This window comes from Carcharodon carcharias, chromosome 9 (genome assembly GCF_017639515.1).
Source record: "Carcharodon carcharias isolate sCarCar2 chromosome 9, sCarCar2.pri, whole genome shotgun sequence".
Lineage (NCBI taxonomy): Eukaryota > Metazoa > Chordata > Chondrichthyes > Lamniformes > Lamnidae > Carcharodon > Carcharodon carcharias.
Window position 1 is genome coordinate 147,324,485 of NC_054475.1, and position 17,168 is coordinate 147,341,652.

Sequence of the window (17,168 nt, forward strand, 5' to 3'; positions counted from 1 at the left end):
TGTAATATTTGGGTGCCAATGGATGAAGTCCTTTTATTTGTATAATTTCACCTTGAGACAATATTCAAAATCTGGCACCCTGTAGTATTGAGCAGTTCATAAGTTATCTTGCTGTATTACAATGTCAAATTTTAAGTCAGCGAGTGGCAGTGAATATAAGGCAAGGCATTTTTTGGAGATGGAGATTGAGTAGCAGAATTTGAAGAGAACAGAGTTTTCTAACACCATAGAATGATTTATGGACATAGAAAAGCTTAACTTTTTTTGAACAAAGAGGTGAGGGAGCCTCTCAAACATGGTGGTGATGAAAGGGTTCCACGTAACATACTGAAGAAAAATGGAATTCTGCTGTGGGCTGTAGTGTGGAAATTTAAACATGAAAGACATCTTGGGACTTATCTGTACGTATGTTATTTTAAGCTTATATTCTACAACATGGTTTTTTAAAACTAAGGATTATTATTATTTTAAACTTTATTTAATGTTACAAGTTTAAATAATCTATTTTCAGTAGACAGACATGAATTACAGTGGAACCTCTTTATTCTTGCTTCAGTTACCTGCCATATATTTGCAGGCTAAAGCTTTGCAATATGCCAGCTACTGACATTATTGACATAAATCAAAAAAGGTTAAATCTGGTCATATTCTGATGTGTGTGTCTTAATTTCTATGTCTCTGATATTGTTACATCACATGTACAAGACCAGACTTCAGGAATTCTAAATTATCTGCCACCACCTTCTATCCACCTGATGGAAAAATTGTGAAGGTATTCAATCATCTCTTATGTAGAAGTTACATTGCTGTGTTGCAGTAATTAAAGCATCAAAGGCATGACTAGATTAGGTTCTGTTGACTTGTTTGTACATTTTGTTTTATCATTTTAGAAGATTGAAAGATAAGTTGAAAATTAAAGAAATTTTGATTTAAAAGTAGAAGTTTGTTCTTCAGCAGTGAAGGGTTGATCGGGTTTAACTGGCTTTTACTATGCTGAATGACAGACGGTTGACATCACAAAGATTATTGTCTGAAAATAGTTTGCAGTATTTGCTCCAGCACTTAATTTATATTTTGAGGACCTAGTTTAGAATTTCCCAACTCCAAAAGATGTGGTTTGCATGCAGTATAACACTTGAACAGATGTTCCATGTTCTTTTAGTCAACACTTAATATCAAGATCCTATGGCTCATTTTTAACCTCATTCTACAGTTGTTTTGACAGTGCTATAAGCCCTCTCAATTGCTGAGAGGATCAATCCAGTGATCTTTCCCTTAGTGATTTGAGAATTGTGTTTGAGAACCTCAAACTTATTTTTGAGGTTCAATGCTCTGTGAAATAACTGGCAAATTCTCATTTGAAAACACTGTCAACCTAAGGGAAGGGTTTTTAACCTTCATGTACAATTCTCAACCTTAAATCAGTGGTCTTGTTCTGGATAGATAAATAGTTGATGGCTTCTCCATATGCATTGAAAACCTCTGCTGGCATCTTCACCTCCATTTGAGTTCCCAATGTAAAATATTAACCACCCAGAAGCAAAGTTCTAAGTATGCATCCCCTTTGTCACTAAACTTAGTGCAACTTCATTGATACAAAAAATTAACTCCAGTGGATCGACATCACCAAAAGATAGTAAAATCACATTTGTGTGTGCCTCGTTTAATTTTGGATTAGAAGGAAAAGAATATATATGGAAGTTGAAAAAGGAGGGAAAGTTTGGCGAAAGGATAAATCTGTTGAATTCTGTTTTACTGATTTGTTCCAATCTCTCAATTATTGGCAGGTAGTATTTTACATTATTGATTAGGAATTCTCCATTGGTCAAAAATTGAATGCTGCTTCCTGACCATTTTTAAAAAAAATGTGCCTTGTAGCTGGAAAAGTAGTGAAATGATTGGTTGATGCATGTATGCTGATCTATAATGCCACTGGGTCAATGAAAGGCACTTGAAAGGCTAAGGGAGGCCATTTAAGCCTTTACAGTTATCCAGTTCGATCAGAGGTGTAGGAAAATGCCAAATGACATCTGTCACGTGAAAATCTGGGTGGCAAGGAAGTTCCTTAACATTAAAAGCGTTCTCTCTGGACGCTGCAAAGAATTGAGAGCAGTTGATATCAGTTTTTTTTTGGATGCATGAGGGCATTTATTGCGTAGACTAATGTTTTAACACTGAGACAATGCCAACTTTGTGCTGCTTTATATGAAAATGTTTTTCTGTTGAAGCCTTTTTTGTGAATGCTGATCAAAATCTACAACTTGTAACTGCCAATTGGGAATAGCGAGGATAAGATGCAATTTTTACAGCAATAAAATCTACATAACTCATTTTAAAATTGAGGTGGCTTGAAGAATGCTCTCAAATAATCAGTTATGATTTCAATAAAATGTGGATTTAGGATTAAAGAAAATGTACTTTGTAGGAAGAACTCATTTAAAACCTCACTCATCCCAAGATTTATAGAATTTTTTGATAGATGGGGGAACTCAGCAGTGAATTATAATCGAATCATGGTCAAAAGATCTACAAATGTGGCAAATGGCTTTAAGATGTATTTTGAAATATGTATTTTCATGTTTGACAGTAAGTACAAAACTAAAAGATGGCAGAAGGGAATAAAAGCAGTGAATGATATTGGTAAAATCTACTTCACAATCTAAACCATTAATTAGGTGTGGGAGAGGGGCAGTGAATGACACATTAAAGTTGCCTGAAAGAGAGAATGAATCGGTGGCAAGGGGTTTGAGGTTGTTAGGCCAGAAATGCCCCAGGTTGTCAGCATGGAGGAAGTAGTAGAGATGGGTGTTAATTGCCTTGTACTTGAAGAACTTATCCTGTGCCTGTGGTTGATGTCACTGAGCATCAGCAAGTTGATGAAGGAAGAAGGGATCGAAGACGGAAGCTAAAAATAACAGTGCAGTGAGGAAGATAGGTTATTATCAAATGCTGTAAGCATTATCCACCAAGGTAACCAGATGTCATTTGTTACTTAAGTTGGAGTGTTTTGCTACTAAAAACGATTGAAGCAGAACTGGAAGGATTTACATAGGGAGTTTCTAAAAAGAAAGATAGCTGAGGGGGCGATAACGTGTTTGTGAACCTTGAAGGAAAATGGCACTGGAGTTGAAACAGTAGTTGGAAATGCAGTTTGATCATCACATGCCAATTCCTGAAATGATTTCAAGGCTTTTGCCACTGCTACTCTACTCGAATTTGTTATCTTGTAGACCAATAAGGTCACCTCTCAAGGCTGAAAAGCTTAAGTTTCCCTAGGCTTTTCCTCACACCTCAGTCCTTGGATGCTTGACATCAAACTCATGATTTTCTGAGAGTGCTCTAGGGCTTCAATATGTGTATTAGTTGCCAGAACAAGTACTTGCATTATGTAGCACCTTTAGAAGAAAGAATGAAATTGCATCTTTCATCACCCCTGGATACCCAAAGGTCCTTTCCAAACAGTGAAGTACTTTTGGTGTTCTAATGTAGGAAAAATGCCCCAGAATAATTGAGAGAAATGGGAAAAATCAATGTAGGGCAAAACGAGGAAAGGCTAGGGCTCAAAGCTTATTCAAAGTAATGGATTTTAAACTTGGCTTTAACAGAGGAGGGGGAAGTTGAGAGAATTCCAGAGCATGGTGTCCAGCCAGCTGAGAGCGCAGGTAGGGTTGCCAACCCTCCAGGATTATCATGGATTTTCCAGGAATTAAAGATTAACCTGTGCACTGCTAAAAGAAACCCAGGAGCAAGATCATAATGGCATTAATTTTTTTTGTGTCCCATTTTGTTCGATTACTTGTGCTGGGAGCTTCAATGGTAGATGAGCTGAAGTAAGAGTAGAAGTAAGCAAAACAGTGGAGACAGTTACTGTGTTGGAGGTGTAGGGTCAGAAGCTTACCTTGGTGTTGAACAAGAAACACAGGTTGCAAAGTCTTGTTTGGCCTACGAAAGTTTCCAGGGGGGCGTTGAAGTCCATGGTGAGGGTCCATGGTTTGAGAACTGATATGAGCATTACACTGTGCTCATGAGGCTGTTTTCCTTTGACTCTTGGCTGCATAGCACAACATTCTGTTCATTCTTTTTTGACATGTTGAAAATTCGACATAGTAAATTCCTAGATTTTTTTTACATTCATGCTTAACTTTTAACTATTTATGGAAGCCTTATGTCACCTTTTTTTCTTGCACTGTGAAGTTATTTATACTTGCCAGTGTTAAATTTCTCAAGTGTTATTTGCCCATTTACATAGCTGTCCAACTCATTTTTAGTTTTCGAGATGCTTCCTCAAGCAACAACTTGTCCTAGTTTGGTATTAATAAATTTGACAAATTTCTTTTGAGTTTCTGATTTCAAGTAATTGGAAATAAATTAGAAATTGTTGGGCCTCCAATTTGATTCCTGATGCACAAAGGTGAATACTTCTCAATTTCTTGATATCTCTTCTAATGAGTAACTTGCTTTCTACCTTTTTTAAGCTGATTTTTTTTATTTACATTCCTGTTTACCCTGTTCTTTCCCCTCTCCCTTCCCTGCCCGCCGCCTACACCCCACCCCAATTTTGAGCTTAACTTAGCTTTCTTCAGTTCTCCGTCAGTACTGTTTGGAAAGCTAGGTATACCATGTCAGAATAGTTTTCTGTGATCTACTTGGGATTTTGGTCTAACAAAAACCAAGGAGATTTGTCAAAATGAATTCCCTGTTTACTAAGACAGTGGTTCTCAAGCTGGGGTCTGCGGACCTCCTGAGGGTCTGTAGAGATTTTCTGGGGGCAAGTAAATGAGTGGCAGCTGGAACTGATGTGTGGTGATTGGATGAAGATTATATCAGTCATTAGCATGCTTGCAAGAATGTGGGTTATAGCGTATCATGAGTAAACCAGTAACTGCCATCGCTATGGACTGCTGCAAGACAGACGGATCTGGGTGTCTTTCATATCAATCACAGAAAGGTAGCATGCAGATAAAGCAAGCAATTAGGAAGATAAATGGAATATTGGCCTTTATTGCAAGGAGGGTGATGTATAATAGTAGGGATACCTGGTTACAACTGTACAGGTTGTTGATGAGAAGACACCTAAGAGTACTGTGTACAATTTTTGCCTCTATTTAGGGAAGGATATATTTGCTTTGGAGGCAGCTCAGAGAAGGCTCACTGAGGTTGGTTCTTGGGATGAAGGAGTTGTCTTATCAAGAAAGATTGAGCAGGTTGGCCCTATACTGGTTGGAGTTTAGAAGAATGATAGGTGATCTTATTGATTGTATAAGATTTTGAGGGGGCTTGACATGGTAGATGCCGAGAGGATGTTTTCCCTCATGGGGGAATATAGGGGGCTAAGTTTCAGAATAAGAGGTCTTTTTATGGAGATGAGGATTCCGAAGGCCGTTAATCTTAGTAATGCTCTCCCCCAGAAAGCAGAAGAGCCTGTGTCATTAAATATATTCAAAGCTTAAGTTAGACAAATTTTTGATATGAGGGAGCCTAGGGTTGTGGGGGACCAGCAGGAAAGTGGAGATAAGGCTGCAACCACATCTTATTAAATGGCAGAATAGGCTCAAAGGTCCAGATGACTGCTCCTATTTGTTTTCACACTCCCACGAGCGCTTTCTTACTTCCAACAGTGACTGCTGTTGCAAAGGAATCTTTCAAATGCTCATGAACATTCTGCTAATGGCTGACGTGATCATCATCTAATCACTACATGTAATCCTAACAATGAACCAATGAAAATTCAATGAGTTTGTTTATTGAATGATTTTTTTTTCCTATGAAATATTGCCTGTGGACATGAGCAATGTCAAAATAAAATAAAAGGTTAAGCTAAGGCAGCTCAGATGGTAGGAAAATGCCTGATTCAAAATATTGAACATTTAAAGAAGCCAATCAGGGCTTTTAGACTCCGTCTGGAGTTCTGCCACATGCTGAGAGTTTCAAATGATGCCTTGCATCTGGGAACTTTATTGCAAAGTAAGGACAGCTGCTGCTAGTTAGCATTCCATGGGAGGTCGTTGGCCAAGATTTTGCAGTACTTGATAACTTCATGAAGTTATGATAGTGCAGGTCTCATCAGGAAGTGGAGAATGCTTTAAGTGTGTCATTGTCAGACATCACACCAAGGACAGACAGACAGCAATGAGAAGCAACGCATCCATCTCATTGATATCTGTAAGTAAGCACCTGTTTTCTAAACAGCATTATTAAAATTATCCATGCAGCACTTTGAGTATTATACATATCATAACTTGGGAGGGCCATGATTACTGATCTATTTGTAAAGGGGTCCTTGCCAAACAAGTTTGAGAATCACTGTTCTAGGATATGAAATGAGATAAATGCTGGTAAATTGCAGCATTCCATTTCTGTCCCTTTTCTGTCAAGTAGCTAATTGAATAGGAAAGTCTCCAGACTTATTTGAAATTTATAACAAGTAGAATTGCTTGAGACTAAATTGCAATGATGGATTTATGAACACTTTAAGGTACTTACTATGGGCTAAACAAGAATTTTTGTACAGCCTCACCAGTTAGTATTGCAATTGGAAAGTTACAAGCGATCAGGGAGGTACATTCCTCCAGTAATTACAAAAAACTACGTATTAACTTGTCTTCTGATATAAAATTCTTGAACATCGTGCATACTGTAAATATTATGTTGTTGTTAACTCAGTGTATTGCCTGCTTTTGAATCCGGCCTAAGGACCAGGTGTTCATGCCTCACTTTGGGCCTTCCACAAATTGCTGGATATAGTTGCATGAAAAAGAACCTTTGCTTACAAAGATCCTTGTTGTGCCAGTGGATAAGAACTGTATCCATATAATTCTGATTGGCCATGTGTTGCTTAATAGCAACAGAAATCAGATTTGACCTAGTAGTATTCTGGTAATTGGACCACAAAAAGCCCATGTAATGCATCACAACAGTGATTTCATCATGTTTTGGTATTACTGGCAATTTATGTACATTAGGTAATATAACAGCAGAACTGGGTAAGTCTTTGTTGTTCAGATAATAACAGTTGATAAATTTAGTTTGTAGCAATGATAGAATGATTATAGCTGGAGGGCTTTGTGAATAATATCAGTATGATATATATTAGAGTAATGCATCTTGAGTTCCCAACTCAGGAACTTAAAAGTGTAGTGTAAAAGATTGTCACTGCATTGAAACAGATGGAACCTTATTGATCTTTGATCTTTTATTTGTTAACTGCGGCTGATATTTTTAAGTTTTTAAAAACTGTCATAGAGTTCTGCATGGGAGGCCTGTAGAATAGGCAGTTAAGGAGACTGAATTTCCAAGTTTATTGATTGATTGTCTTGGGTCAGAGGCTCCCAAACTGAGATGGCATGAGAAGAATATCGCATGGGGCAATTGAGCCTTTGATGCAACCTCGCATAACCAGAGGAGGTGCATCAAAAACCTAAATTGCTTTAAATTTTAAAGAAACTGATCAATTTGAAATTCAAAGAAAAGATATAGACTGCAGCCTCACCAGTGTGATCTCAGCAAAGTAATCAATTACCGTACACGAGAACCAGCTCTGATTAATCTAAACTTAAAAAGCAACAAGAATTCAAATATTCCATACTGAGCTGTGATTAACTATAGACCTTTGATTGTCAGTCTACCATAGTAAAGTGGGATTGACCTGCAGTGGCAGCTGTGGGCACTCACCAGGTAAACACTGCCTTTTCACATACTATAGTTTGCTGCCAATACAGATGACCCTTGCTGAATTGACATTTGCACCGATCTGCTATCTCAAATTAAAGTATCCTGAACACCTCAGTTTTCCATAATTACTGTGCTGTATATTGAGAATCATTGAAGGAATGGAACTTGTTTTTTTGAAGCCTGACATTGAGGATGTAAGAAACACTTAGAACCAGGCAGAAGGTAAATAACTATGATTTTCCATACTTTAGTTTCATACTTGCTGGTTCTGCTGTAATTCATCAACTATAATGTGCTGATATTGGAAGTCCTTGCAAGAAATCAAAGGAACTAAAATGCCTCCTGGAGAACAAATAGAGGGAACTACTGGATTTTTTCAAATTAAAGTTCTTTTAACTGAAAGGACAAACTGAAGTTCAGTGGCTGTCTTGTGATTTAAGTTGAGGCATATTTTTGAATAACTTAATCAGCACTTCATTTCCTTAGACAATACTTTAAGAAAATTTTAAACAGAGAAATATAGAAAATTTACAGCACAAAGACCATTCGGTTCTAACTGGCCTCATCAGTCAACATACTTGACTGCTGAATGAACTTGACCTTTTTTTTTTGAATGGTAAGACCTGTAATGTTCCCATCACATGAAAATGTACAGAGCTTTGCTAATTTTTGTTAAGGAGCAGCTACATGCTACAATGTTACCTCACTGCATTCCTGAGTTTGTTTTGTATTACGTCCTGTGCGATTTGAGTTCTAGAAGTTAAAGGTGCGATCCTGATCATTTGTCTCGGTTTTGCACAAAATTCAAAATATGTTTTCCCGAAAGAGAGCAAATGAATTTCAGGATTCCGCCTGGGATCAAAATCCATTTTCAGAGAACTTTGTAGCAAAGGCCAGGATTGTTCTGAGCCCAAAAGAGAATTTGATTGGTGCTGGTAACTGTTTTGTGAGCCAATTTTAAAGTTGTGCCTTTTGATCAGTTCTGGTTCTCAATTCAAAAAGTTTCCTGCGTTGTTCCAAATAGCCTTTGAAATATTTTCCCACTTTGCCTCAATATATGTATGAAATTATTTTTCACATTTACAAGAAGCAGCTTGAATGTGGGTTGTCATTTGCATTTGAAGTTTTCCAAAGTCCCAATGAGATACCATCATCTGTGTGGTAGAAAGCATGCTTATCCTACTCACTGTTCCTTTACATTCATAATTATTCAGCTGTATTGTACAGTTACTCTGCTATTTGTGATGTTTTCTGTTGTAAGCAATATTAGCCAAGGGAATTAAACCTTGTTCTATGCAGAAATGTGGGGTTGGGGAGGATCAGAATTGCTCTTTGGCAGTCATGCAAAATGGCTGCAGATTTACTATCATCCAATCTGTTATTGGCAAAGATCAGTTTCACCCATTGCTTGCATGGAGTGTGGATCTTCAGTTGGGGGTTCAGCAAAAGAAATTTTAGAACCTCTGTTGTGGAGAATTTGAGAAAAATGGTTATTTAAGTATTGGTCTAGATTCTGTGGCAGTAACAATGAAGAAACAATCAGCATTTCACTCATTACTCCATGGAAACTAACCACTTCCACACATGCAATGAACAGCATGAAAATCCAGAAGTTGCTGTCAGTGATTCTGTACCCCTGCATCCCTCAGGCTGCAATCAATGGGAAATCTTATGAAGTGATGGGAGCTTCCACTCTGATGCTGTTAGGCTTGCTGTAAAGAGCCTTGGATAAAGCGGCACCTTGTTGAATGAAGTGTATCGGGGGTTTTTAATGGTGTGCTAACTTCACAATTACTGCTTGTCACTGACCCTGAGAAACTAATTTTGTTTGTCAAATTTCTCCATAATTTAAAAAATATGCATATTTAAAGATTGGCTTAAGATAGCAGCTAATGATTTTTACTATCTGAAAAGTTAAATTAAAATGAAGGACATTAAATGTCTTTTAATTCCTGGTATGTGTATCAATACTTTTAATGTGTTAGGATGCTTAGTTTGCTGACATCGCTGCTGCTGCGTCCCCTTGACTTGACACTAAATTTAAACTGCTATCAGGAAAGGGGAAAACCATGCCATTGAGATCGTTAGATCTTTGTGGGCAATTTTCTTCAAGGGCAGCAGTGAGCCCAATGCTTTGTCCCTGACCGTGAAACCCAGGTCATTATACCTTGGCTTGCATATTATAATTGCTTGTGGGCTTGTAGTTAAAGAAGGGAGGTGCCTTTTTGTAGTTTTGTTTGTAGCCTATCTTGATTAATTGACCAGTAGTTAATATAATTTGAGTCTGATTAGCTCTTAACTGATTTTGTGCAAAATGTTATGCTTGGATTACACTCTTTATAAAATGTGGTATTGGAAGTTTGAATGAGATGGGACTTTCATTGGATTTCGAGTCCTCATGACCCTTCAACAGTTCTGTTGAAGGGTCATGAGGACTCGAAACGTCAACTCTTTTCTTCTCCGCCAATGCTGCCAGACCTGCTGAGTTTTTCCAGGTAATTCTGTTTTTGTTTTGGATTTCCAGCATCCGCAGTTTTTTGTTTTTATCTTTCATTGGATTTGATTGCCCTAAATGTTATAGCAAGATTTAGATATGTGAAAGAGTGTGGTTTGTGTATGAGCATTTATTAGTTTAAAAGTTTTATCCATGTAGGTTTAATACTGAAATAAAAAATTATCTCCTTAGACTAAATAAGTCTAACATGTACTGAACAGCCCAAGCTGTTTTCGTCCTCTGAATCCACTGAGCCCATTTCCTGCTGTGTGAGCAATTTGCATTTGTGTCTTAATGGCTCTAAATGATTAACAATTGTATTTGTGTTTGAAGGAGCTTTCACTTTTCATCACCTTCCATCCACTAAATGAGAAATAAAACTTTGACTAAAAAAAGCAAGAATTGGCAGACAAATGGCAACTGGAATTCAATAGAGAAATTGGGTGGTGCATTATTGCAGAAGGGATAGGGAGAAGCTATAAAGAATTAATGGCACAGTTCCAATGTGTATGCAAGGACAGAGGGGCCTTGGGGTCCATGTGCACAGACCCTTAAAGGTGGTAGGTCATATTAGGAGAGTAATTAGCAAAACACGTGATTTTGGGCTTCCATAAATGGGGATAGAGTACAAAAGCAAGGCAATTATGTTTAACTTTTATAACGCTCTGGTTAGGCCACAGCTAGAGTATTGTGTCCAATTCTGATCACCACCCTTTAGGAAAGATGCGAGAGGATGCAGAGGAGATTTACCAGAAAGTTTCCAGGGATGAGGAATATTAACTGTGGTTTAGGAGAAGCTGGGGTTATCCTCCCTGGAGCAAAGGAGCTCGAGGGCAGATTTGATAGATGTTTGTAAGATTATGACAGGCCCTAGATAAGTAGACAAAGGAAAGCTGTTACCAATAGCTGATCATGCAGTACCAGTGAATGCAGATTTAAGGTTTCGGGTAGGAGATACAGGAAGAATATGAGGAAGAACTGTTTTTACGTAAGTGGTAATGACATGGAACTCGCTGTCTGCGAGGGTGGTGGAAGTGGAGACCAATTATTTCAAAAGGAAATTGGTTGGGCACTTGAGGGAAATAAACCTGAAGGGCTCCGGGAATACTGACTGGATTGCTCTGCAGAGAGCTGGCATGGACTTGATGGGCTGAGTGGTCTTCTGTACCATAATGACTCTGACTCATGCAGTTATTCTTTAGGGAAGCAAATGACTGTCTAATCTTTGATGACTGGACTATCTAGTTGCAAATCAATGCATCAACTCTCTTACTACATTTAATTTAATCAAATCCAAAATCTTTGGTATTCTGGATGATTTGTGAAATACTTTTAAATTTGGAAGATGTTAAATCTAACTCTAGAAAATATAATGAACAAGTTCTCCAGGAGCCCAACACCTACCTACTTATTTAAGGAAGGATGTAAATGTGTTGGAAGCAGTTCAGAGAAGGTTTACTAAACTAGCAACTGGATTGGGTGGGTTGTCTTATGAGAATAGGTTGTAGAGGCTAGGCTTGTATCTCCTGGAGTTTAGAAGAGTAAGAGGCAAATTGATTGAAACATTTAGGATTCTGAGGGGCATTGACAGGATTGATGTGGAGAGGATAATTCCTCTTCGGGGAGAATCTAAAAATAAAGGGTTTCCCATTTAGAACAGAGATGAGAATTTTTTTCTGAAGGTTGAGAGTCTTTGGAACTCTCTTGATGGAAGCAGGGTCTTTGACTATTTTTAAGGCAGAGGTAGATAGATTCTTGATAAGCAAGAGGGTGAAAGGTTATTGAGGATAGGTGGAAATGTGGAGTTGAGGTTACAGTCCGATCAGCCATGATCTCATTGAATGGCAGAGAAGGCTCGAAGGGCCGATTGGCCTACTGTTCCTCCTAATTCATATGTCTGTTCATGCTGTACCTGGAGTTTTCAGCTAGAACTAATTGTTGAATTGAACCTTGTCTACCTCCAGTGATTCTCTTTTTTTAAAGGAGATAGAGAAACATGACACACAAATGAGCAGTTGGCAGTTTATTGTAGCGATAACAATTTTGCTGTCATCCTGAAGTGGTGGGTTGTGTTTTTTAAAGCAAAATATCTTGATCATAGCCTAGAAGGGGTAGTTATCAATAATGTTTCTTTTTTTTTTAATAGGATCACATTTTAGCAGAGATACTTCAAAACCAGAAAGATTACATTGTGGGTTACCATGAGCATGACTCTCTTTTGGACCACAAGGAGGAGGAAGAGCTTAGTGAGGAGGATAGAAAAGCAGCATGGGCCGAATATGAAGCGGAAAAGAAGGTAAGGAACTTGTAGATTAATTGAACAGTAATGTTAAACAGATTTAAATTCCTAGAGAGAATTATGTATTTGGTCTAAAATAATAATTCTGTGCAAAACTTAAGCTGCCATAAATCACCCTAAAATGGATGGGAAAAGTTGCATGAATAGTATATACAGAGCCATGTAGCTTCACTTTACAATTCATTTTAATAGTTTTTAATCGAATGTAATTCTGCTATTGCAGACATAAATTAAACTAACATTTAATTTTCAGTGCACGTATTACATCTATTTTGAAATGATCAGGAACTTGACATTTGTTTGGTTAGTGGGAACATTTTTGAAAATATGAAGGAAACGGAAATTAACAAGTATAAACTTGTTCAGCTTAGTGTTTAACGACTACTTGCATTTGTAGGGTGCAAATATTGCGAAATTGTCCCAAGAAAAATCCCGTAGGCCCGTTTAAGAGAGGCAACGGCCCAGAAAAGGAAAAATTTAGATGAGACTCCAATAGATAGAATTTTTAAAATTTGCTTATGGGATGTGGGTGTCGCTGGCCAGGCCAGCATTTATTGCTCACCTCTCATTGCTCTAGAGAAGGTGGTGGTGAGCTGCTGCCTTGAACTGCTGCAGTTCCATATGTTGTAGGAACATCCAAAGTGTTGTTAGGGAGTTCCAGGATTTTAACCCAGTGACAGTAAAGGAACAGCATTTAGTTCCATGTCAGAATGGTGCGTGAGACTTGGAAGGGAGCTTACAGGTGATGGTGTTCCATGCATATGCTGCCCTTGGTCTTCTCGGTGGTAGAGGTTGCAGGTTTGGAAAGTGCTGTTGAAGGAGTCTTGATGAGTTGCTGTAGTGCATCTTCTAGATTATACACAATGCTGCCACTATGCGTTGGTGGTGGAGGGAGTGAATGTTTATGGATGGGGTGCCAAACAAGCAAGTTGCTTCGTCGTGGATGGTGCCGAGCTTCTTAAGAGTTGTTGGAACAGTTCTCATCCAGGCAATTGGAGAGTATTCCATCACACTCCTGACTTGTGCCTTATAGATGGTGGACAGGCTTTGTGGAGTCGGGAGGTGAGATACACTCTGCAGAATTCCCAGCCCCTGAACTGCTCTTGTAGCCACAGTACTTATATGGCTAGTCCAGTTCAGTTTCTGGTCAATGGTAATCCCCAGGATGTTGATAGGGATTTAGCAATGATAATGCCATTGAATGTCAAAGAGTGATGGTTAGATTCTCTCTTATTGGAGATGGTCATTGCCTGGCACTTGTGTGGCGTGAATGTTATTTGCCACTCATCAGCCCAAGTTTGAATATTGTTCAGGCCTTGAGGGCATATTTAAGTTAGAGAAAAATGGAGAGGCTTAAGAAGGGAATTCCAAAGCGAAGGACAGTGGAGCTTGAAGGTTCTACCACCAGTAATTGAAATGTGAAGGTTGCACAAAAAGCGTTAGGGGCCTCCTTGGTTGTGCAGGTTCCTAATTTTTTTTTATTCCAGTCACACTAAGTGCACAGGAAGGTTGAGTGTAAATTGTTGCCAGCAATGTAGGTAACTTTATGCATAAATTCCAGCAGCATTTGCTGATTAACATCTCCACAGGAAATTCAAGGCCTGAATACCTACAAAGTTCTATGAATGTAGACAACACTCAGATACTGTTCCATCTGGCCATAACCGTATATTTTCTGGTAAAATGCTTAACTGAAATTAGTCTCTCTAAAGGTGACCTAGTAATTGGAGGGAAATCATTGAGCTTCTTAGGATAAGTAACTAAAATACTGCAATTAGTTTGATAGGAAAGCTGTGAAGAAAATTTAGTATACGTGGATAATTTGTTTTAAACTTCACTTTATTATAATCTGAATAAGGAAACAGCATCAGGATTTGTGCATGGTTGTCAATTGACTTAAGATGAAATTGTTGCTTTCAATGGTTCATGCTACTGGTGGGTTTCGGAATGATTAACGTGGCTTTTTTGCTCCTTCCTTTTAGGGTCTTTCCTTGCGAACTAATGTCGCAACTGGGATTAATTTCCCTGCTGCCAATTTCACTTTGCAGGCTGCACATTTTCCTTTCAACATAGCAACATTGTCCACCATGAGTAATCAACAGCTGGAGGTGGGTAATCTGATCTACATGTAACTGGCACCTTAATGGTAATTTGGGTGACTATTTGAGGTTTAAAGCACTTTGAGATTAATTTGGCTTAGTGTAATATAAAAATGAATTGTAATGATATGCTTCATATTTGTCAATCCTTAAGTGGAATGGGACTTGTTTCCAATTGTTTTTAATGGTAAAATACATAAACTTTGGTTATTTTTTGCTTTGGCAATTTTCAAAGTATTCATTCTATAAAGGTGCAGCATACATACATGTGATGGTAAGTGCTTGGCTTGTGGGGGAGTGAAACTAACTACTGAGTCTGGGACTGTTTGCTTTACATTAATGTGACACAAGATTAAAATGTATGCCTCCACTCCATTGCTCCCTCTCCCCATCTCCCTCCGGATGCTGGCAATATGAAAAAAAAACAGAAAATGCGGGAAAAACTCAGCAGGTCTGGCAGCATCTGTAGAGAGAGAAACAAAGTTAACGTTTCAAGTTCATATGGCTGCTTCAGAGCTAAAGCGAAGTAGAAATGTTAACAACCTGCTGACCAGGGTGTTGCTGTTATTGTCTGGCAGACTGACCTCTACCTCGCAGAAGCTGAGTGTCAACTCTCAGACACTTCCTCCACCCTCCCCCTGGACTAAGACCCATCACTGAACAAGTCATTGTTTCTAGGACTGTCACTGACCTCATCTCCTCTGGAGATCTTCCCTCCTTTTTTTTTGTTCGACACATTGATGACTGCATCGGTGCCACCTCATGCTTTCATCTAGACTTGGAAAGATTTTTTTTTTGCTTCCAATTTCAACCCCTCTTTCACCTTCACATGGTCTATCTCCAACACTTCCCTTCCCTTCCCTTGCTTGACCTCTGTCTCGTTTCTGTGATTGACTGTCTACCAATATTCATTACAAATTCACTGACCCCCACAGCTACCTCGACTACATCTCCTCACACCCTGCTCCCTGTAAGGACTCCATCCCATTCTTCCAGTTCCTCTGCCTCTGTCGCATCTGTTCAGATAATGCCACCTTTCAAAACGGCGCTTCTGACATGTCTTCCTTTTTTCTTAATTGAGGGTTCCCCTGTCCCTCCACTGTAGTTGATGGGCCCTCAACTATGTCCGACCCATTTCCCACACCTCTGCCCTCACCCCTTCCCCTGCAGAGCTGTGATGGGGTCCCCCTTGTCATCACTTTTCACCCCACCAGCCTTCGCATTCAAAAGATCATCCTCTGCCATTTACAGCATCTCCAGCATGATGCCACCACCAAACACAACTTCCCCCTCCGTCAGCATTCCATAGGGACTGTTCCGTCCATGGCACCCTGGTCCACTCCTCCATCGCCCCAATTCCTCATCCACTCCCCATGATATCTTCCGGTGCAATCGCAGAGGGTGCAAAACCTGCCCCTTTACCTCCTCCCTCCCCACCATCCAAGGCCCCAAACAAACTTTTTGGGTGAAGTGGCACTTCCCTTGCACCTCCTTCAATTTGGTCTACTGTATTCACTGCTCTCAATGCGGTCTCCTCTACTTTGGGATGCTTAAACACTGGGTGACTGTGTTTTATGGAACACCTTTGCTCAGTCCGCAAGCATGACCCAGACCTTCCTGTCACTTGCCATTTCAACACACCATTTTGCCCTCATGCCCACATTCCTGTCCTTGGCCTGCTGCAATGTTCCTGTGAAGCCCAACACAAACTGGCACTTTACAGCATTCCGGACTTAACATTGAGTTCACCTTCAGACCATGAACTCTCTCCTCCACCTTTTACCCCTTTCTTGATCCAATTTTTTGATTTTTATTTATTCATTTTTTTTATTTTTTTTGTCCTTTCTCCCCAATTCTACCCATATATAGATATGATGATTAGAAATGTGATTTTTGGGCGATTTTGATTTTCTTTCCATTCCTGCTCCAAAAACTCAAGGATGTTGAGAGCAGTCGTCCTGTGATACAGCAAATTTCAACCAGTGCAGTATCACCAGGAGTAGCAATTACACGATCAGTATAACTTGCATTAATGATGGCAGTGACAACTTAATGTCAAGCTGGTAATATATATGTGTGTGTTGTAGGACGGGAATTATTAAAAATTAAATACCCAAATTAATCTGACAGCTTAGTTCAATAAATGACATGATATAATCACAAGGATTAATCCCATTTTTATCTTTTACGTATAATGGCTGAGTTAATTCATTGCAAGTGAAATATGAAATATTGCTATTTAAAAGTATATTGTATGTAATTGTGAACTTTAATGTGTTCCTCTCCACTTAAGATTTTTTTTCTCTTAAGGATCTTATCAACCAAGGCAGAGAGAAGGTGGTAGAAGCCAGTACCAGTATAGCAGGTGCGAGAACAGAGGCTCTTGAAGACCTGATTGCACAAGTGGTAAGAAACTTTGAGTGTTTATTCCTTAAAGAGAAAAAGTAATTTATTTTAAATATCAATAGACTGTTAACATAGCAGCAGAATAAGATTTTGTTTGATGGAGTTGATCTTTCAGCAACATTGGATGTTTTCTCACCATCAAAGCCTTTGGTTCATACAATGCATCATTCTGTGGTCTATAGCTGTGCATTGATCTGAC

General features: G+C 38.8%; 1 protein-coding gene across 11 annotated transcripts in view; it reads left to right on the top strand.

Moving 5' to 3' along the window:
- atrx (ATRX chromatin remodeler) overlaps positions 1–17,168 on the top strand; it is a 179,830-nt gene that overhangs the window by 152,163 nt on the left and 10,499 nt on the right. For all 11 annotated transcript variants that reach the window (XM_041195423.1, XM_041195422.1, XM_041195421.1 and 8 more), the window contains 3 exons: positions 12,312–12,461; positions 14,447–14,572; positions 16,874–16,969. In XM_041195423.1, the coding sequence (XP_041051357.1) occupies positions 12,312–12,461; positions 14,447–14,572; positions 16,874–16,969 (372 nt within the window). The remainder of the gene's footprint in view (positions 1–12,311; positions 12,462–14,446; positions 14,573–16,873; positions 16,970–17,168) is intronic.